The sequence below is a fragment of the Ochotona curzoniae genome, unplaced genomic scaffold, assembly GCF_017591425.1.
Source record: "Ochotona curzoniae isolate NIBS_2020 unplaced genomic scaffold, NIBS_Ocur_1.0 contig_46, whole genome shotgun sequence".
NCBI lineage: Eukaryota > Metazoa > Chordata > Mammalia > Lagomorpha > Ochotonidae > Ochotona > Ochotona curzoniae.
The window spans coordinates 1205728-1227557 of record NW_024466340.1 but is presented as its reverse complement, the minus strand read 5'-3'; the positions used below and the strand labels follow the sequence as shown (position 1 = coordinate 1227557).

Here is a 21830-nt window from a genome sequence, read left to right as displayed (position 1 = left end):
TGTGCTTTGCCTGTCAGCAGGCAGCGGGGCTGTGAGGCAAGTCCTGTGTTATAAGCAAGGAGTGCCAGGCACTTCCCCCTTGCATCTGGGGCTCAGCTTTCCCTCTCCCTCATCCCTTGCTCTGGCCTGGGGGACTTATGAAAGCAGGTGGGATTTCATTTCACTTCTTCTCCAAGGCTAGGGTAAATGAAGATCTCTTGCTGACAACTCACGAGTGGTACCCCTTCAGATGCTCAAGATAAGTAGGCTGTGTCCCTCCAGACATCAGCAGCTGACCCTGAGGTTGCACCAGGATCAGGTTACATCAGGGTTTACTAGCCTGGGGGTGGGGTTAATCCAGGGATGTGGCCCAGCCAGGGGCAGCCTAGAGCCATGGGTGGGACTAGTGCCAGGGTAGAAGTGAACCAGGGACATGACTAATCCAGGGATGCAGTGGAGTCAGGAGCGTGGCTAGTGGGGCAGAAGGGCTGCGGGGAGCTGTGGCCAAACCAGTGATGGTAATGGGTCAGAATGGGGCTAGTCCGCAGGGAGGAACCAGTCCCAGGATAGAGCTGAACTAGCAGCGGCCAAGCCTGAGGTGGAGCTGAGCAGGGTCAGGCCAGTGAAGGAGCCAAAACAGAAAGGCTGTGGCCTCTGGGGGCCCTTCTCGTCACAGTTCATCGCCTGACCACTGTCGCATCTGTCACAGTTCTCACTGCCTCCTCCAATGTGTTCTCATTTGAGTCAGAACAACTCTTGCTGTCAACAAGTTTCTTCTCCAGAAACTGTTGATAAGATGCCATTTTACCAAGTGCTCATTCCGGTCTTGCCCGGAGCTCTTCCCCTGACACTTTGGCACAGCCCTGGTCTGACTACCCTCCTCCCTCTACCCCCAGACCCCGAGCTCCCCAAGGGAGCAGGGCTCAGTTTTGCTCAATGCTGTGACCCTCACGTCGAACTTCTAGCAACCCTCCAAAGACTCCAGAGTGAGTGCACATGTTCCTCGGGAGGCTTGCCAGCAGGTTCTGTACAGAAAGCTTTCCCAGGGCCTCAGTTTACCCTTTGTCCACTGGGAAGAACCAGACTTGGTTTCATGGAATTTGTGAGGAGATTGTGTGGACAAGGAGACAAAATGCAGCAAGCTGACTTTGCAAAGCTCAAGAACTTCTTAGCAGGGACAATTAGCAGATACAATCCTCGTTCCCAGGATGGGAGATGTCTTCTGTGCACCTGACAGGGTTGAATCCCTTGGACTCCCAGGACCTCAATGAGTGGTTGGTCACCTCTGAGTGCAGCCTGCAATCCTGCATCTTCCAGGTTGGGAAACCCAGAATCCAGAGCTAGAGCTATCATCCTAACAATGATGCTGTTCATTCCACGTTTGTATCTATGGCCTTCTTGAATCCCCTCCCTGCAACCACCCCACAGAGAGACTGAATCATCTGATGAAAGCAATACAGCATCAGAGAGTCAGTAGTACGCTCAAAGTTGCAAAAACTGGGATGAGTACACAGATGAGCCTGGCTAGTGAGGCTTGTGAGATACTTCTCCGAGAGCTGGTATGAAATAGCCCAGTCCTCTGGTTCAGGAGGTGCATGGGGACATAGGAGCACAAGGAGAGAGAGCACTGGAGCCCATGGTGAGCCCACCTACCTGTGCTTGATGGAGTTGCCAAGGTCTCGGCGAGGGATCTGTGGGGACCAGCGTGGCACGGACAGCGTGTCTGCAGCGAGAAGATGGGAGAGGAGCTCGTTACATGGAGATCCAGAGGGCCATGCCCTAGAGGGGACAGGAAGGATTGGTGGCCTTGGGAAGGATACCAAGCATCATTGCTTGCTAGGCCAGAGCCAAGAGGAACCCTGGTGTCACTTGTGATCCTGCTCCGGTGAGGGCAGCGCCACCAGGGGTGCCCTGAAGGCAGAAGTCGTAAGAACACAAGTGAGCATCCATTCCAGGCTGACTCATGTGCCTGAGCTCATGGCATCCTTCAAACTACCCCAGAGCAGGGTCTGCTGGCACTGCCAGTCAACAGATACAGCTTGGAGGGACAATGTCACTGCACAGCAGCCATACATCCCAGCTGAATCCAGGATGTGTGCTACGGTTTTGTTGGTTACATATTATCTATTTCACAGGAACATTCTATACTAGAGTCCCTGAGTTTAAGTCCAATCCTAGCTTCCACAACTGTGCACCCTAGAAAACAGACAGCAGGTGATGCCCTAAGTAGGTCCATGATACCCACAATGGAGCCCCAAACTGAGTTCCTGGCTCCTGGCTTGGGTCAGAATTGAGAGCATTTGGGGAGCGAAACAATGTATCCACCTATTGTATTGATTTCTCTCTTTCTCTCTCTCTCTCTCTCTCTCTCTCTCTCTCTCTCTCTCTCACACACACACACACACACACACACACACACACACACACACACACACACATACACGCACACACATGCACACACAAATAAAATACGCAAATAAAAACATTGAACCATGTGCTCCCTAAAGTCATACTAGACTAAGGAGATGGATCATTGAGTGAATGGATATCTGGGTAGATGGGTGGATGAGTGAGAGGGTGGATGGATGGATGGATGGATGACAAGTGGGTGGGTGGGTGGATTAATGAGTGAATGGAATGGATGAAGGCAGAGATGGACTGGTAGGTGGGTGCATGGATGGATGGATGGACAGGCAGGTGAATGGATCAGTAATTGCTGAGCACATGGATAGATTCGCATGCAGATAGTGAATGAACAGATAGATGTGCAAGGGGATTCATGGAGTGGTATGAGCAAAGGGGAATGAAGAAGAACCACTAAACCAGACTGGGTCCCTCTCACCATTTGGTCTGTTCCTCCATGTCTCTGGCTCACTCCTAGTGAGCTGCCCTCTCACTCCATCCCTGATGGAGCTTATGGTCATCTCTAGCAGACACAACAGGACTAGACCCCAAACTGCACCCTGTGGCCCAACTGCTGGCACCACGCTCTACACAGAGGTGTGACACGGCAGCGGAAGCAACCTAGCATTGCCTGCAGACTCTCCTCCAGCAAGAAGAGAAGCAAGGGGCTGCCGCTCCTGCCGGATCTCATTTCTCAGGCCAGACGGATGGAGCCAACTCCCAAGCTGTAGCCAGAGCCTCATTTTTCACACCAATTGTTATGCAACTGGTAGCAGCTCCTTAGGAGCTGGGCATGTCAGAACTAATCAGGGAGTGTATAACCCCCAGCCCCTGCTCCTCTCTCAGCTCTAATGACACTGTCTGCAGCCATATGATAGCTGTTTCCACAAGCCCCAGCTCTGCCCTCATAAGTCTGGGAGCCTTTCTGAGAGAGTTAATGATTTTCCAAGCCCCAAAGGGCATGGAAAAAATACACAAAGACTCCAGAGAGAGCATGATACATCTATCAGAGTCATGGCCTGCAGGGTCTCCTCTGGTTTAACTAAAAACTAAATGTCATCAAGCTCAGTGTTACTACTGGCTTTGGTTTCAGAGGGAAACAAAACAAGGCAGTTCAAAAAGAGTGATTTTCTCATGCCTGTCTCCTCTGGGGACAGAAGTCAGACATGAGAGGCAGCAGACAGCTCGTGATCTGCAGTGCCACGGGTGGTCGCAGTTGGGAAGGCTGTGCTGGAGGGAAACAGTGAGCCTGACGGGGGATCTGCAGAACCAGGAGTCCCAAGTGGCCGACTGGAGAGTTGGGTTGAGGATTCATAGGACAGAGCCCCAAGATTCACTGGCAACATCCGTTGTGAGTGGAGCACGAGGTGGCCGTGACCAAGGCACATATCTTTACCACCTCTGCAACACTGGTAACCACCCACATGCTCATCTTGGCACCACCAACTCACAGCATAGCACCTGCACTCAAGTGAGTGCTTCCAACATGCCTGCTGTGTTTGAGACAATTAGGGCAGCACGCTGAGTCTGTGGATCATTCAACAGGTGGTAGGCTGTAAGCTGTGCATTTTATGCCCCCATGTGGTCAGGGCTATTGCAATTTCCACTGTTTGTCAAAAGGAACTCTGAGATGTGCAGTGGCTTGCTACAGCTCCCCTAGCGAGGCATGAGCTGACTCTGGAAACATTAACTACAACTGCTGCAAAGGACTCTGGGAACCCCTGCCCTGGTGCTCCCGATTGGAGGAGCTTTTGTCCTTCAGGGGTCAGTTAGCAATGTCTGGGGATGTTTGGGGTAATCACACTACGAACCTGTGTGCTCACACTATCAGCATCTACACTGTTCAACATCCTATAATACACAGAATGGGTGCCACTCACCACAAAGCACTAATTGGTCCCAAGGTCAATAGCATCAATGCTGACAAGTCCTGATGCCGCTGTTTTTCTGCCTCTCTAGCCAACTCCTCCCTGATCACCAGAAGCCCACCACTCCTCCCCACCAAAATCGAAAAAAAAAAAAAAACACGGATCTTTAGAAGCTCAAGGGAGCAGAGAACAGATCCTCTTTTATTACGAGCATATCTCGCAATAAGATTCATATCCTAGTTACTCTGTTACTCTCGATTATAGCACCTTTTCAAAAAAGTAGATGCAATTAAGTTCAGGAACTTGGTTCCATTTCCCCACATCAGGCTGAAGGGGTGACTTCTGTCAATTACATTAAGCGCTGCAGCATCATTAGTCCCAAGCAATAATAACCTGCACACAGCTTCCTACGTGGGTGTGCAGAGCTGAACTTGGAGGTCCTCTCTTTCCTTTCTTTGTTTGGATTTCATTAAACTTGCCAAGGCAAGTCTTAAAGCAAAGGAAAACTGTTGAAAGGAAAGGCAGAAAAATCTATGAAAATCCAGCCCTTATCATAACAGAGAAAGCAAACAACATTTATAGCAATTAAACTGATATAGAAACTTCTGTTTAACAATCAAAGCACCTATTAAGATGTCTCCTTAGCTGATCAAAAGCCTTTCTATTCTCATTTTCTGATAACAAGCCATGCAGACAGGGGAGGCATAATTCCCTACATCCCTGGTGCCTTCAGTCTCAGGGGTAAAACTGTAGCTGTTTTTTTTTTTTTTCTGAGATGTTTTCATTTCTAGTACACGGAGAGGGACAGAGTTGCAAGGCAGGAAGTGGTTCTCTCAGAAATGCCTCTGAATAGAGGACAGGGTCCAAGCCTGACCTTGACACCATTTTGGTGGTCAGACACAAACTGAACGTCCAAGAGAAGGAATCAGCATCAGTGCCGCATCCACACCACACACAGCTCTATCATGAAAGACTCCAGCTGCAGGGTTTAAAAATCAGGCTAACAGACAAGTCAGGTGTGGGTAAAACCTAAGGTTGTAGACTCCTGGTCAATGCTGTGATAAGCTGAAGAAAAGGAGGAGGAAGGGCGGAAGGAAGATTTGAAATAAGTAAAACAGCAGCAGATCTCTTTTTGCTCGAGTGTCACCATGCGTGCCAAGCACTATTGCCAACAAAGCTTTTATATATTGATATCCTTTTGAGTGCAGTTCAAAATGTTTGCAGAAAATGAAATTAAATAAGTTTATCTGGCACCAAAAGTTCTTGAAATCCATGCATGTAAGGAGTCTTTCACAAGTTTATGAGAAAATGTGTAAAAAAAAAAAACCTCTTATAAAAAAAAACCTTCAGAACTTTTTAAAATAGTCTCATGGAGGATGTCATTAGTGGATGTGCACATGGAGTATTCAGCCGTTCTCATTTGCTTTGGTTTCACCAACAGGAAAGCAAGGAGTCGTGCCACTTGTCCAAGACAAGCAAACAACAAAATGAGGATTTTTAAAAATCCAGATCACATGGAGGGAGGCTTGATAAACAACTGCCAATTTCATTCCCATTTCACAGAGAAAACACTGCAAAGAAGCAGTTATTGCTACGGCATCGTGATAAAGCTGGAATGCAAAGTCCATGTGGGAGAAAGCTGGATGCTTCCAATCAAGACCATCTTCCCTCCACTCCATTCGATGCATCCCAAACTGCTCAGGCCTCCTCCTTCTGTCTGAGAAGAGCCAAGAAGAGACCGAGGCACCAGCCCTCCTTGGCTCCGCCTCCAGAAACAGGGAGAGGTGAGAGAATGGATAAACTCCATGAAACTCAGAAGGAACCAGCTCTACCAACACCTTGATTTTAGTCCCACGAGACCCATTCAGGACATCTGAGCTCCAGGACCGAAGATAACACATTCATGTGTCTTTAAGCCATGGCGTTTGTGGTTTGTTGGTTACCACAGTCAGAGGAAACCCAGATGTCACCCATCTTGGGCCAGGCAGACTGTTAGGAACTGGGGGTGCAGCAAGCAACATAAACCAAGTCTTCTGAACTCAGAGTCTAGAAGCAGAATGAGAAAACAAGAGCCCACGAGGACACTAAACAAGTTCAGATTCGGGGGGGCTGTTTCAAAGCAGTGGGATTTCTGCAGTATATGGGGACAGAGGTAGGATGCTGTGCTGGATTTCTGATTTCAGGAGCTCCCCCTAGTGCTTGAGGAGAGAGTAGCTCTTGACTAAAACAAGAACAGGGTCTCCCCACCTCCCGTGATGCCATCCTCCAACTCCCTGATCCAAAGATCAGGATGCAAGGTCTCTTTTTTCCGACACCATATCACCTTCCTACCCAGGCTGAAAGGTGTCATGAGTGACCTTGATCCAGCCCTTTTCATCCCACTAAAAATATCCACACCCTACTACCCCTCAACATCACTGGAGAAGACAAGAGGCTGATGCCCCAGCCTATGTAATTTTCAAGGAGTCAAGAAGACATGCTGGCCCCTTGGTGAGTGTGGTGAAATATTTTGTACCAAACACACCAATTTGTAGCACTGTAGTATCTACTGGGGTAAGGGGAGCTCAGCAGGGTGACTCCTTCCATACATTATCATAGGAGGTACAGCCCCAAGTGCTAGCAGGAAGGACACACAGTCATAGAATTGTATTTTTAAGAAGTCACTCTTTTAAAAAAGAGAGAGATTTATTTGTTTATCTGAAAGGTGCGGTCATAGAGAGAGAGAGAGAGACAGAAATTTTCTATCCACTGATTCACTCCCCAAATTGCCTTCAATGTCCAGGGCTGGGCTGGACTGAAGCCACGACCCAGCGGCTTCTTTCAGGTCTCTCACATGGGTGACAGAAGCCCAAGTACTTGGGCCATCTTCTAATGCTCTTCCAAGATCATGAGAAAGTATTTGATTATACTCCAAATGGAAATGTGCCCGCTGCAGCCGTTTTCCATTGAAAAGAAACAACTTTGTGCGACAATATTTCCATTTGATAGGTGGGGAAACTGAGGACAGCTAAGCTGTTTGAAGTAACATTTGGTGGATTTGGAGGCGAACCAGCTTCCCATAAAAAAAAAGCCCTGCACCATGTCCCTTATGACACTATTATAAATCTTACTTTAAAAATCATGAGAACCTGGCATGATGGTTCCATGGCTAAATCCTCATCTTGCAAGCACTGGGATCCCATATGGGCACTGGTTCATGTCCTGACTTCTTCATGCCTTGCCCAGCTCCCTGCTTGTGGCCTGGGAAACCAGTAGAGGATGACCCAAGGTCTTAGGACCATGGGAGACCCAGAAGAAACTCCTGGCTCCTGGTTCCAGATCAGCTCAGCTCTGGCCATTGTGGCCATCTGGAGAGTGAACCAGTGGATGAAAGATCTTTTTGTCTCTCCTTCTCTCCATAAATTCTATCTGCCTTTCCAATAAAATTAATAAATATTTTTAAAATATTGTGCCATCTAAGTGTTGGAAAGAGCCACGAGAGACCATCTACTTACTGCAAGCTCTAGTCTCTCAGCTCCCCGGCCCCCCAGGCAGATGGGGAGCCACTGAAACCTTAAACGTTTCCATGGAGATAAAGACCTCCTAGTACATTTTATTATTAATACCAACAGCTATCATTTATTGGGCACTTATGACATAGCAGGACTGAGATGATGTGATTTAGGTATATTTATTTAATATGTATAACACTGTTTCAGGCATACAACTGGGGTCTAAGTAAGAACAGAAGGGCCCCAGAGCTCATACCTGCAAATGCTGCAAATGAATCAGAAGTCCCTGAGTCCTTATGCTTCCAGCCCATGGACAGGGTGGACTGAGTCAGACTCCAGTAGTGGTACTGCATTCAAACCATCTAGCAAAGTCTTTGAGCCCAAAGATATCTGAAGCTAATAAAACTCGGATATTGAACTTCTCTTTTGAGGCCACAGGTCAGTCACAAGCTAAAATCCCACCGACTTATCCTAGGTGCCAATCAATTCTTGACTAAAGCCGCTCGTGATATTATTAACATAGCATCGAATCACTCTATTTGCTTTAACATCGAGTCCAAATATATCAGGTGGGAAAGTAGTTTAATTACGTGCTATCTTTAAAGGTTGTAGCACCATGAAGCTTCAGGGTACCATCAGGTCTCTTCATGGATTTAGAGATAATTTTCTCCCCCGGGGACAGACACAACCTACTTTGTAAAATCCAAATATCATCACTGGGGTTCTTCATTGGCTACAGGGTCCTCCAGGCAGCTGCTTGGCACTGACACATGTAGAGGCAAGAGTGCTTTGTGCTGACACAGTGGGGAATGCATTCAGGCAGAGACAAGAGATGGTAGGGGTGTGCAAAGACACTACTGCTCACTCTTAATGCGATTCCTGGTGCTTCCCATGGACTAAAAGCCAAACACAGGGAATGGAAGAGATGCCTGTCTAGAAACAAAAGCCTTATAGCAATGGAGCTTTCAGGGTCCAATTAATTCATGGGGTGGAGTAAGAGTGTTAAACTGGAGCCAAGGCCTTGAACATGGAATTCCTCTGGGGACAGAGCACATACTGTGCTTCTGAATGGGGATCAATGTGCCCAGTTCAGTGTGGGGGAAACATAGAAACTGAAAGGCAGCCCCTCTGTGCTTACCACCAGCTCTGCCAACTATGAGCTAGTAGATCTTGGGCACTTTCACTTCTCTGAGTCTTAGGTTCATCTCCACAAAGAAAAAAAAAAAGAGAGAGAGAGAGAGAGAACAGTATCTCTCCCTTATGGATTGCTAAGAGAATTCACTGGAGCCCTAAAATTGGTGCAGTGTGGAGGTGAGTGCTTGAGGTACTGTTGTGATGGTTTTTGTCACTGTCATCACCACTCTGCCTCTATAATGAACACACCAGTTAGAACATGCCAGAGCTCTCCTCAACTGTTCTTTAGAGCAGAGACCAGCAAACTCAATCCTCGGGTCAAATCCGGCCCATCATCTGTCAGATGTGCACACAGCCATACCTACTCATTGACATACTGCCTGCGGCAGCTTTTGCACCACTATGACAAGAGCTGTGTAGCTCTGTAGTAGACACAACATCACTCACAAAGCCGGAAAATCATCATCAACCTTTATTTAAAAAGTGCCCCAATCCCTGGTTTAGAGCTGAGAAACCCAGATCCTAGATGGATTTGCAGAAAGACCCGTTCCCCTTACCTTTGAAGTCAGAAGATCTGAGTTCAAGACCTATACTTATCATTTCCATGGTGGAAAAAATCCTCGGACAGATGGCCTGCAATCTCCATGCCAGATTACAGATGCCCTCATGGTACTAACACTCTGCTTATTTAACCCTAACATGCGAAGTGTTGTCTTCATCCCCATTGTACAGAAGAGGGGAGCTAGGCATGGGAAGACCCATAAGCAGCCCAGCTAAGATGCTAACCCACACCTGTATTCTCTCCACTTGTTACTGTCTCCTGGCAGGATAATCTACGAGCAGGAAACACCCCCCGAAGACTTGGAACCATTGAAATCCATGCCAAGCCGCTGCTTCCACAGGGACTAATTAATGTGATTTTCTAGTTGTCTTGGGAGAAGATGTTGAGAATGATTAACTGGGCAGGTAGACATGGTGAGTAGGGAGGAAGAAAATTCTCTGTTAGGAGAATCTTCAGAAAGAAGCCTGTCTTGGGAAAACGGGCAGTAAGGGCACTGAGCAAAGTCAGGATATGTGGGAGTCAGCGGCAGGAAAGCGACAAGGATGTAAAGGGTAGACATCAACAAGAGAGTCAGAATCAACTTTCTCCTTTAGCATCTGTTCCTCCTGGCACCAACTCTGGCTTCAAAAATAAAAATAGGGTAAAGTTAAACCATAAACATCTTCAGGACCCAGTGGGAAAACTTGTACACACTCATTCTAACAGTCCCCTTCAAAATCATTTCCTCTTTTAAAAAGGCCATTAGCACCTTGTGTCGGATCCAGCCGGTGAGTGCTGGGCTGGGATCCCCTTCATTTGCCAAAACATTAAAAAAAAAAAAAGAGGCCAGTGATGACACTCCTCCCCCTTCTGAGGAGAAATGTGCACCTTGCAGTCCCCACCTGTGCTTTAACTGCAGCACTCCCCTCACATGGCTTCAATTAAATTTCACTGCTGATAAAGAAAGAGTGGCTGGCTGAGGCATTTAATTACATTTATCATTTGCTCACTGCTGCAGTTATTAAAGTGTATCAGGGAGTTTCATAACTAAACAATGGGGAGCCTGGAGCTACAGGACTGATCCTTACGGAGATGACAGAGAGAGAATCTAAGACGTCGGTGGTAGCCAGGGGTGAGCGCAGGGGCACAGGGACAGCAGTGGCCACTGGGAGGACAACCAGGCCATGAGCCTTCCACTTCATGAAAGATGGGAGTAGGGAATGCCATTTGTCCCCAACCTTCCCCCAAACCTGAGTAGCACACATACCTCCCTTGCCTCTCCTTAAGCTTCCTGCTCTAAACCTTCTTCTCAAATTTCCCCTTGATGAACTTTCACTGCTCCAGTCTGGCAAGAGGCAGGCTAGAGTTAGAAATACCAAAATCATTTTATGAAATCAGAGCATAAAATTAAAGTACCAAAGATGAGAATTAAAACATTAGCATCTAGAGATCCAGAAAAACCCTTAGGATGATGGATCCACCTTTGTTTATTTAGGTAAAGATGATAATGGGTGGTGCACAGGAAGTGTCAATCATGACCATAATGCTCCTTCAAGATCAGGCATGGTTCCTCCAGGAAGTTCCACCGCATGCGCAGGGAGCAGCTGCCATGGCCATGCCTTCTGCTTCCATGTGGCTCCCTAGGCCACACAGGGCGAGAGCTGCTCTACAGCCACTCTCTCTGCCAACACCTGTGATGGGCAGCTCCTAAAGACAGAGAGAACTGCCCATTATTCATCTTGATGTGCGTAGTGTCTTGGGGAGGGCTGGCAAGAGAGTCTTCTTGTGCACCTGCCTGGGAGAGATGCCCCAAGGAGGAGGAGAAGCACAGAGAAGCCAGGGCCCCAGCTGATCAGCAGGTCAGAAGCATCTCAGCCCACACTGATACCGGATCTGGCTCCTTGACCCAAGGAAAATGCTAATTGGAAGAAGCTGGCTCACCCTGCCTGGCTCAGGCTGAAATGACGACAAAACAAGAGCTGACAGACAGAGGCCTCACGCTGCCATCACCACAAAGTCCCTTTGGATGGAGGAAAACAGCCTGCCCCCTGCTCCATCAGTTTTGATTGTAACTGAGCTCACGCTGAAATGAACTCAGAGATGCGGCAGTAGCCCTGACAGCGTGGGGTGGGGCAGGTGGGAAACACACAGGCCTCAGATACAGACCTGTGTTTTGCTCCCTCAGGGCAACCTAGGGGATGTTGGGAGAGTGGGGGAGCAGACAAACCTCCCTTACCTAAGAGGAAGGATGTGAGCAGGTGCATTGCTAAGCTTGAGCCCTGGCTCTGTGCTGGTTGGTTCTGTCCTCTTTGGTCTCCTGCTTCCTTGGGCCTCCTCTCTAAACTAAGGGTGATGAAATCCACACTCTCCCTTGAAGAATTCCCCAAGGACCAGGCACTGAAACTAGAAGCCTGTCACATAGCAGGTGTTCAGTAAAAGGCAGCTGTCTTCCAGAGCAAGATGTATGCTTATTTCCCACCTGCCCTTAGCTGCCTCTCTCCCTGGCCAGAGAAGACAGAAACACAGAGAAGAAGCTCTTTAGGGAAAGAGGCCAGGACTCTATGGAGAAAAGCAGCAGTGAGTAATGGGGTAGGCAGAGCTGTCCAGGTCCCTCTGGCCATTTATTCCTCCCCTATCATTCTGTTCTCTGAGTATGTCTGTAGCCATTGCTTGCCTGGGCATGATGGATGGGTCTTAAGTTCGCTGCACACTCCATCATCAATTACTTACATATTTATTGCCTTGAACTAGGTTTATGGATCTTAAATCAGAGCTCTTCCAAGCTGTCTGGGCTGAAATGCTCCCCCAATGGAAATGTGGTGTTTTTTTTAATTATGCAGTCACCCTGTAGTTAATGTTCGATGGAAGTTAATCGTCCATAGAACAAAGGGCTGTGAGAAGTTCCCCAAATAGACTCATTCCATGGAATTTACTGCCTGAGCGGACCCTGCGGGGGTACGGACCAGGCGAGCTTGCTGCAAGAGGCCCCGCCTGGTCAGGCAGTCAGAAACCAAAGACACCAGGCGCTGTCGAATCAAAGTTTCAGGCAATCTATTGCTCCCTCTCTCAGCAACAGACGCAAAGCATTGTTCAAAGAGGTGTTGCCCTGTCTGCAGTTGGCAGACATGCTGGGGACAGCCTGTAATGGATCATGTTCCAAGGTCAAGACAGGCTGCCTAGTCCAAAGCTTGCCTCTTTTTTTTTGAGCATCCCTAAGCAGGGCCAAGAAGTAAGCTGAGGTGATAGAAAGGGGATGGGTTCTGACTGCAGCCTGGAAGGCAGAAAAGGGGAGCAGGGAGCTGTGCTATGTTAGGCCATGTCTATTGGGAACGGTGCCGAAGGTTCCACCCCCAGGAACTCAGGACCACCAAGCTGGACCTGCAAGAGCTGAACTAAGACAACCTCTAATGACTCCAAGCACAAGGAGATGGGGGAGGGGACAGGCATTCAACAGCATTTCTGGTGCTCATAATGGGCAGGGCACAGAGGTGTGTCTAGAGGGGGGAGACCAGAGAAACTGCCCAGCAGCACCACAATGTACTGAATAGCCCCCATTGTCCAGCACCAAATATCAATCAAATTTCCTGTCCATACAGCCAGGAAGTGACTTGCAGGATTTGGTGCAATCCATCCCATGCATGGGAAAATCAGCTTGACCCTCTCAGCCCATCCAGGAGACAGGGCTATTTGGCTTTGGACATTAACACATGCTTAGAACCAATTCATTTTCCTTCTAATGCCAGGATCCCAGCTTTCCACTGGGAAAGCCATAGTTCAGTCCTAGAAGTCCAAAGCAGGTAGAGTCCCCTTTCAACTCCAAGACAGGTTTAATCCAGGTTTGGATAAAATGTGTTTGGTCCCAAGCATAGGCATGTGACCCAGGTGGGCCTATCAGAACCCATGCAAAGCCATGGGCCTACTACCTTTTGCAAAAAGATATTCTAGCATTGTGGAGATGCTCAGTTGGTGGGGTACACATCTGAGCACCCAAGGGTCACCCATATGAAGAATCTGCCTGAGAAGGGAGGCAGCACGTTGGCCAAGCAGAATTGAGAGGACAGGGACCCAGGGCTACAGTGTCATTCGTGTCCCCTGGGACTTTTCTGGTGGAAAGCAACATGTGACAGCTCAGGTAGTTGGGTCCCTGCAACCTTTGTGGGAGACCTGGACTGAGATTTCAACTCTTGGCTCTGACCTGGCTCAGCCCTGGCAGTCAGGGGCATTTGAGGAATAAAACATTTAAGGCAAGATTGATCTGCTTCAGTCTCTGTGCCTTTCACATAAAATAAAGAAGCAAGTTTCTAAAAAGAAGACGAACTTTGAAAATATGATACTGAGTGAAAGAACCCAGACACAGACTACCACATCAGTGTTTGATTCCATTTATATGAACTTGTCCAAAATTGGCAAATCTATAGAGACAGGAAGCAAATCAGAGGTAGCCAGGGATCTGGGGGAGAAGCAACAGGGAGTGACAGCTAACAGACACGCAGTTTCAGGCAAGGAAAATGGGAATGAGAGAACACGGGTAGTTAACTCCATGGATATACCAAGTTACTTTCAAAGGGTAACTTCATAGTAAACGGGTTACATCACAACAGAGCTATTAAAATAAACTGGAGCCTGCCTTGCAAGTCACCTGCAGAGCTTGTAAAAACAAACAAATACTAAATAAAGCCTGCTGAGCTCTGCTGCTGGGATATCTGACCCAATTAAACACAGAGCAGAGTCCAAAAATCAGCCTTTCTAATAGACTCTCTGGTGACGCTGCTGCTGCTGCTGGACCATGCAGCACACTCTGAGAGCTGCTGGGCAGTGCACACCACACCCACCTGTTTAGAAACGGACCAACAAAGCTACCCCAATAGCACTCTGTGGCCACACACAATGGCAGGGCTCCTTCTAAGGAATTGACTTAGAAGGACCACTGGCTTTAGCCACTGTGGTAGAATAAAGATGCCAAAACTACATAAATCCATATGCCTAGAACCTGTGAAATTGCTCTACACGGCAAAAGGGACTTTGCAGGATGAGACGATCCTGATGGGCGCTTGGTATAACCCAAAACCCAAGAGTCCTTCTCGGAAAAGAAAACAAGCATGTCACAGGAAGGCGGTGATGCAGTCATCCAGGAAGCAGGGCCAGGGGCCAAGGGAAGCAGGTCTCTTCCTGCAGGCAAGTGGGTCCTCTTCTGACATCCCCAGAGGCAAGATGCTCTCCCAATACTTCTTATTTAATCATTTATTTGAAAGACAGAGACAGACCAAGAGGGCTTTCCCATTGGCAGGTTCACTATCAAATTGCTGCAATAATTGGGACTGGGCCAGACTAAAGCTGGGCCACTGGAACCATCGCCTGCTGCTTCCCAGGAAGCTGCACCTGAGAGTAAAAGCAGGACTTGAACCGAAGCATTTGGATATAGAATGCAGGGGTGCCAAGTGGTATCTTAAATTGTTATACCAAATGCTTGTCCCTAACACTCATTTTGGCCTCATGAGACTCACTTTGGATTCTAGACACCTTCCCCCCTGCAACCTCCCCTGCCTAAAAAAAAAGACATAACAGAGTTAAGTTTTTATGGTTTTTAGCCTGGAAATCTATGATGAGTTGTTACAGCAGCAATAGGAAATTGATATGGTTAGGGACCCCCCAACCCTTTCAAAGAACAGGTGCAGGTGGAAACTGATCAAGCTTTTGTTACAAGCCTGGTAATTCATCAAGGAGCAATTCATCAACTCACAGCAACTCAGGAGATCAGGACTTGGTCCCACACACAGAAGAATCAAGTGCGGTCAGAGAAGCGGAGAAGCTTAGCACCTTGCTCAGCATTGCTAGGAAGTGGAGGAGCGAGGTTTCTCATGCTTACTGCTTTCATGAGGGGGAAAATGCATTTACTGAATTCATGACCCAACAGCCTAGAGTGATGGGGCCAGCCTGGCAGTACCAACAGGGAACATTCTATCATCAACAAAACAAAAGCTCGCCCACACCCTCCTGCAAGCAGGCAGTTAGACCCACCAAGCCTATTAGAGAAGCTACCACCATCCAGGAAAAGTGAAAGCATGCTCTTCTCTCTACTTGCTGCTGAACAGAGAGTCTTCACTGATTTGAAATATTATTTGGCCTCTGTGTCTGACATGAAGCATTGAGTGTCCGCTATCTGCAAGTTGACACAACCTCAAATAGGACAAAGCAGTGACTGTGACATAAGAGACCTCAGCCACCCAATGATATTACACATGCACCTGCTTCTTTGGATTTAGAATGGCACGAATAATTCCAAGATACTGGTTTTCTAACTTCAGGTCTCACAGTGCCCTGTAGGACTTGTGACAATGTTGATGGCTAGTTCCTTCCACCAGTGTGGACAATCCAACGGGGACTGTGCTGGGGGCCAAGTTCTGGAGGATGAGGATACTGCTCTTCTTGGGATCTTCCCCCACCCCCTTCAGAACCATTGGTCTAGTTCAACTTCCAACCTCAACATTAGTGACATTAAAAAATGATTTACTTAAAAGGCAGAATTATGGGGAGAAAAAGAGAAAGAATCCATAGGTTCACTACCCAAATGGCTGCAACAGCTACAGCTGGGCTAGGCTGGAGCCAGGAGCCAGGAACTCCCACATGGATGGTAGGGTTCACGAACTTGGGCCATTATCTACTGCCATCCCAGGTGCATTAGCAGGGAACTGGATGGAAAGCAGGACAGCCAGGACTCCAATTAGGTTTCTGGTATAGGATGCTGGTGTCACAGGTGGCAGTTTCACAACATCAGCTCCTGTGGTGACACACTCTGTGTGTGTGTGTGTGTGTGTGTGTGTGTGTGTGTGTGTGTGTGTGTGTGTGTGTGTGTGTGTTTCTATGTGCACAGGGCAGGTGTGGGGAGGACTGAGCTACATACATTGGGATGCTGAGCAGGAACAGTGTCCCTCACTTCTATCCGCAAGATGCCAACAGCAGCTCAGTCTCCTAGCTGTGATGAACAAACAGTCTCTAAAAATGGCCAGTCCTCCACTGCTGCAGCTCAAACACAGCAAGGATGCACAAGAAGAACAGGAGGCAGTCACTGAATCCATCCCTAAAATATCCTGAGGCTCTGGACCCACGGTCTCAACTATTTCTTTACGATGTGGGCCGATGAGTGACCTTGCAGGTGGGAAAAAATATAAAAAGCAGGTTGTGGGGAACAAGGAACACTTAGCCAAAGGCCCAGCCACACAGCTCATGTCTAGATCCAGCCTGGTGCCACCCTGCCCAACCCATCTGTCCTGCTGATCTCCCAAGGCCCCTTTAAGGGGCCACAGTTTCTACCAGCCAAATGGCTCCTAGTCTTTTCTAAATGACCCAAAAGTTCCCAGAGAAGCAGCCACAGCCAGGTATAGTGATTCAGCCCGGTAGCTAAGGATGACACAGCCCAACTCAAAAGTTAACACTTCTGAAAAATGGGTCTGAGCCTACAAAGGAAGTCATGGCTGGCATTTCACAAACAGTCTGATTGGGACTCTCAAAGAGGAAAACAGAATCACAAAGCAGCCCCAGGTTCCCAATTCTGAAACTCAGCAAACCAAATCCTAAGGTGTAATCTTCCCAGGGTTTTTCTAAAGCCATGTGATTTGATAATGGCAAAGCGGGAGGGACCAGATCCGAACCCGTTGCCAGGATGTGGAGGCAATCAAAGGTGTTTTCAGAGCATCTTTGCACTGACACCTGCCCCATTCTCTCCAGAGCTTGGTTCTGAATGCACCTCTGGACCACTCCCTCCGTCGCCTTTACCTGGCGTTGTGATTCTTGCAGAAAGGAACATGGCTTAATGATGGATCTGTTCAAAGTGATCATGCTCACTTATGGAGAAAACAAAGGCAGGATTGATGAACTCCTGAGGAAGCACAGACACGGCTGTGATCTATGCCTTTTACCTTGCAGGCGGCACAGCCTCCAGGCACCTGTCAGCATCTATGCACTTTGTCAATGGGGCCTTGATTCTCTAAAGGCTCAAAGAGATTTCCATGGGGGAATGTGTGGAGACAGCTCAGGGTTGTGTAAGCCCCCGCTCAAAGCCTCCAGGTGATTGTGCTGGCATCTGCTGGCTGCTGATTGCCCTGGATCTCACTGCTGAGGGATGGCAAGGACAAGATGCGCCCCAGGCTTGCAAGGAAGCTACACTGAGTGGGCGAGCACTCCTATGTTCGGGGAAAGAGCCAGGCTACTGCCCTAAGGTCCTATCCCAGCTCTGGCCCTGACCCAATCTGTTACCCTCTGCAAGGTGGCTGCTCGATTACATAAAGCTCTGGGGACCAGATCCTGGTTCTGCCACTTGTTACCTGTCAAACCTTGGACAAGTTCTGGCTAAATCTTCCTGCATTTCATTGTTCTTCCTGGCTCTTCTTAGGATCAACCGAGTACTTAATGGCACCCTGCACTTAGTAGGTGCTTAAACAACACAGGATCCTCTCATTCACCATCACCCTGCCAGAGTGTAACAGGTAAGACATGAATAGGCTGTGCTCACATCAAATATTGGGGGATGTCTAATGTGCCCCCTAGAAATGTACATCCACCCTAAACTTCTGAACATAGCTTCATAAGAAAACAAGGTCTTTGTGGATATGTGATCAAGTCAAGATGAGGTCATAGTGGGTCAGCATGGGCTCTGAATCCAGCCGCTTCTAAAAAGAGTGGAAACTGAACACAGACACACAGAGGAAGAGGATGGGAAGACACATACAGGGAGGAAGCAGGTGAGACCAGAGTAGTAATTCTGTAAGTGAAGCAAGGCCCAGCACTATGTGTAGCCCCTGAAACTGGAAGTGGTGAAGAAGGACCCTGCTCTAGAGCCTTCAGAGAGAATGGACAGTCCACACCTTGGTATTGGACTGGTACCCCTAGAATCACTAAAGAATCAAAGTCGCTGTTTGAAGCCACCCAATCCACAGCATGTCCTTGGAGACTAGGACAGGCAATATCCAAGACAGTCTGTTCACCCCTCCCTCTGCCTCCAGCCAAGAGCCTGTCAATCATCCCAAATTGCTTAAGACCCCTCACTACCACTACCACCACCTAACTTCCCTGACCTGGCCAAGAGGGACCAAGAGCAGCACTCAGCACACATTCCAGGTAAAGGATTAAATAGTAAATATTTCAGTTCCAGAGCCCACATGGCCTCTGTGGCACCCTCATACCTCTGCTGTTGTAACATGAGAGCGGTGAATGTGGCACGGCTGCTTCCTGACACATCTGTATTTATGGGCGCTGAAGTTTAATCTCGGGGGCACTCGGGCCTCACTACATTGCATCTAAAATTTTTGTCATATATTTAGAAAATACAGAAATTGATTCCTAGCTTGTGGGCTGCACAGAAACAGGCAGAGGGCCACGTGACATAAATAAATAAAATAAACCACTTTAGAGTGGGTGATTGAGTGGCACTTGGTACATTCACTTCCCATGTTGGGCAAACTCCATCTCCATGTGGTTCCCAACCAATTCCTCACCTCTGGGGTACCGCCCGCCCACCCCTGCCCTCTCATCCCCGGCTCCCCTCAGCTCTCCATGAGCTCCCGGCCTATTAGACAAGTCTCACTTAAGTAAGGAATGGGGAACCTTCTTCCTGCCAAGGGCCATCTGGATATTTATAACTTCATTTTGTGAACCATGCAAAATTGCCAACTTCAAAATGAGCCTGTTGTAGATGGATTCAATTTCATTCAAGCCTTACCTATGGTTGTTTCAGCTGGGTCAGGCCAAAAGATCTCAAGGACATTATAGTGCCCGCAGGCCAGAAGTTCCCCACCTCTGATTTAAGTGGGGTCACACACGTGGACATTTTAATGTCTGATCTGTCTATATGGGTCAGCACTGGGGTCACAACTAATATTCACATCTATGTAAATACAGAAATATGCATATGTGTACATATACATATATGTACATATTCATCTTAGAAATTAGGGAGAAAAAACGGAAGAAACCAATGAGGTGAAAGACAGCAAGATTCAACCATAAAATGAAGAGGATAGGGGCCTGGCATGATGGCTCAATAGCTAAATCCTCACCTTGCATGTTCTGGGATTCCATATGGGCGCTGCCGGTTCAAGTCGCAGCTGCTCTTCTTTGCATCTAGCTCCTTGCTTATGGCCTGGGAAAGCAGTAAAGGATGGCCCAAAGCCGTGGGACCCTGCACCCACATAGGAGACCCAGAAGAAGCTCCTGGCTTCAGATTAATTCAGCTCCAGCCATTGCAGCCACTTGGGGATTAAACCAGCAGACAGATCTTTCTCTCTGTCTCTCCTTCTCTCTATAAATCTGACTTTCCAATAAAAATAAATAAATCTTCAAAAAACAAATAAAGTTGGTGAAATCTCAGCATCGAGATTAATACACTTCTGGGGAGGTCCACAGCCCATCTGGCAGCACCTGGTTTGCTCTCACTCTGTTTCTTAGTATTTCTATTTCTCTGCCTCTCAGATAAAAGAAAAATAACAATTTTCAAAAAGTAGAACTGATAAAAATTAATTTCAAATGTAAGACTAGAAAGAAAGACAAGTTTTTAACTGCTACAGGTCAGGCCAGAAGAGCTTTTTCTGCTGGCAGAGGCCTGAGCAGCAGAGGGGGCTCTGACTACAGGTACCTGTCTCTTCACCTGTCTCGGAGACTCAGTCTCTTCATTCATTCTACAGGCACACAAGTGACTGTTCTTCCAGCCTCTCTAAATATACACATTTCAAGTGTTTGGGGAGAATCAAACATAAATCTGCTCATCCTAATATATATTCCACTCCACAGTAAACAGAACAAATGCTGTACTAAAAAAAAAAAAAAAAACCAGATTCTGGAGGTCAATGCCATTTGCATGTAAGCTAAGCTTCTGCCTATAACACCAGCATCTCCTATGAGTACCAGTTCAAGTCCCAGCTGTCCCATTTCTGATCCAGCTCCCTGCTTATGGCCTGAGAAAGCAGGAGAACATGGACCAAATCTTTGGGTCTCCACGCCCATGTGGGAGACGTAGAACAAGATCCAAGCTCCTGGCTTCAGACTGGCTCAGCTTCAACAGTGGTGGAACTATACCTCTCCCCTTCAAATAAAGTTCAACTAAAGATAAAAAAAAAAAAGATTGATGATGACTAAATTTTGAAGTCACAATGGATTTCACCCACAACAGTCTTCCAAAGGTCATGAGACTGAATCGTATGTAAAAGCATGTGTGTATTGAATCTTTTTGTCCTCCCTCCAAATAAACGTATGTCTTCATTTCATTTTCCACAAATGTTTGAATATTGTATTAAAGGTTCTTAAAAGTCCTGGTGTACAAGGGGCCCTATCTAACCAGAGCTCAGATATCCCAAACATGTCTGTGGAATCTTCCCTCTCCCCGTAACACCTGTTAATATCCACAAGACCAGTGTCCAATGGGTGTGCCCAGAGGCTCTAGACCATCCCAGGATGGTGGTGCTGACTGATATGGAAGGTGGTGATCAGACAAGCATGCAGGGTACGTGGAATATAGCCTGGCACATAGCTGGACTCCATCGATGAGGATTAAACGGTTAGACATTCTTAATAAAGCTCAAGGCACCCAGGACCACACAGACGGTCTCCTTGGTGACGGTTTCCAAATGCCTCGCAACTGCTCATCCTCCCCTCTTCTCTCGCTCCCTCCCTCTTTTCTTCCTTCCCCTTGCAATAAACATTTGCCAACACCTTCTCCCGCTCACACACTGGACTTGGCTTTGGGGCTATGGTTCACAACAAAGTCTTTGCAAAAAAAAAAGAAACCATTCCCTTCAAGACATATAGGAAGAAAACAGGAAAGACAATGATGAAGGCTCTAGAGAGACACAAATAAGCTTGGGGTCATAAGGAAGAGAATAATGCATCCCTGCCTAGGGGGGACCCCATCCCCCCCAAAGCATCTTCTTTCCACCTAAATTTGAGTAACCTTCCTAGACTTTGGGCTGCCCTGGAGTCCATAGGCAGTGCTGCAGGCAACAGGATCCTGGTCCCTGCAGTGTGACTCTGCACTGGCTTGCTGGGCTCAATGACAATGAACTCCTCAAGGGCAAGAGACACATCTGATTCATCCCAGCCTCTCTGCCTCCCATCTGGCTCAGTGAAGTCACTAATGGGCGATCTCACTGTAGGGTGAGGCTCGTTTGCACGGGGAGGAAATTCCTCTGAGATTAATTCATTCAAGGCACCTTGATGCATTCATTGTGTGCATGACTCCTCGTGGTCAGCTGACGGTGTCCCTGGGCAATCAGACACATGTGAGGGTCTTCCAAAGTTCATGGAAAATGCTCATGATGCAAGTACCGTGTTTGGGGTTCAAAATAAACTGATCCTTGAACTTCATCTTCCCATGAATTGTTGGAATCTATCCCCTTCACATGCCCCCCTCTGGCATGTTAAAAAAAA

At 47.7% G+C, this 21830-nt stretch overlaps 1 protein-coding gene across 1 annotated transcript in view; it reads right to left on the bottom strand.

Annotated features, from left to right (window-relative positions):
* Positions 1-21830, bottom strand: part of KSR2 (kinase suppressor of ras 2) — a 287775-nt gene that overhangs the window by 77351 nt on the left and 188594 nt on the right. Inside the window, exon 6 of the mRNA XM_040986872.1 lies at positions 1633-1702. Within this exon, the coding sequence (XP_040842806.1) occupies positions 1633-1702 (70 nt within the window). The remainder of the gene's footprint in view (positions 1-1632; positions 1703-21830) is intronic.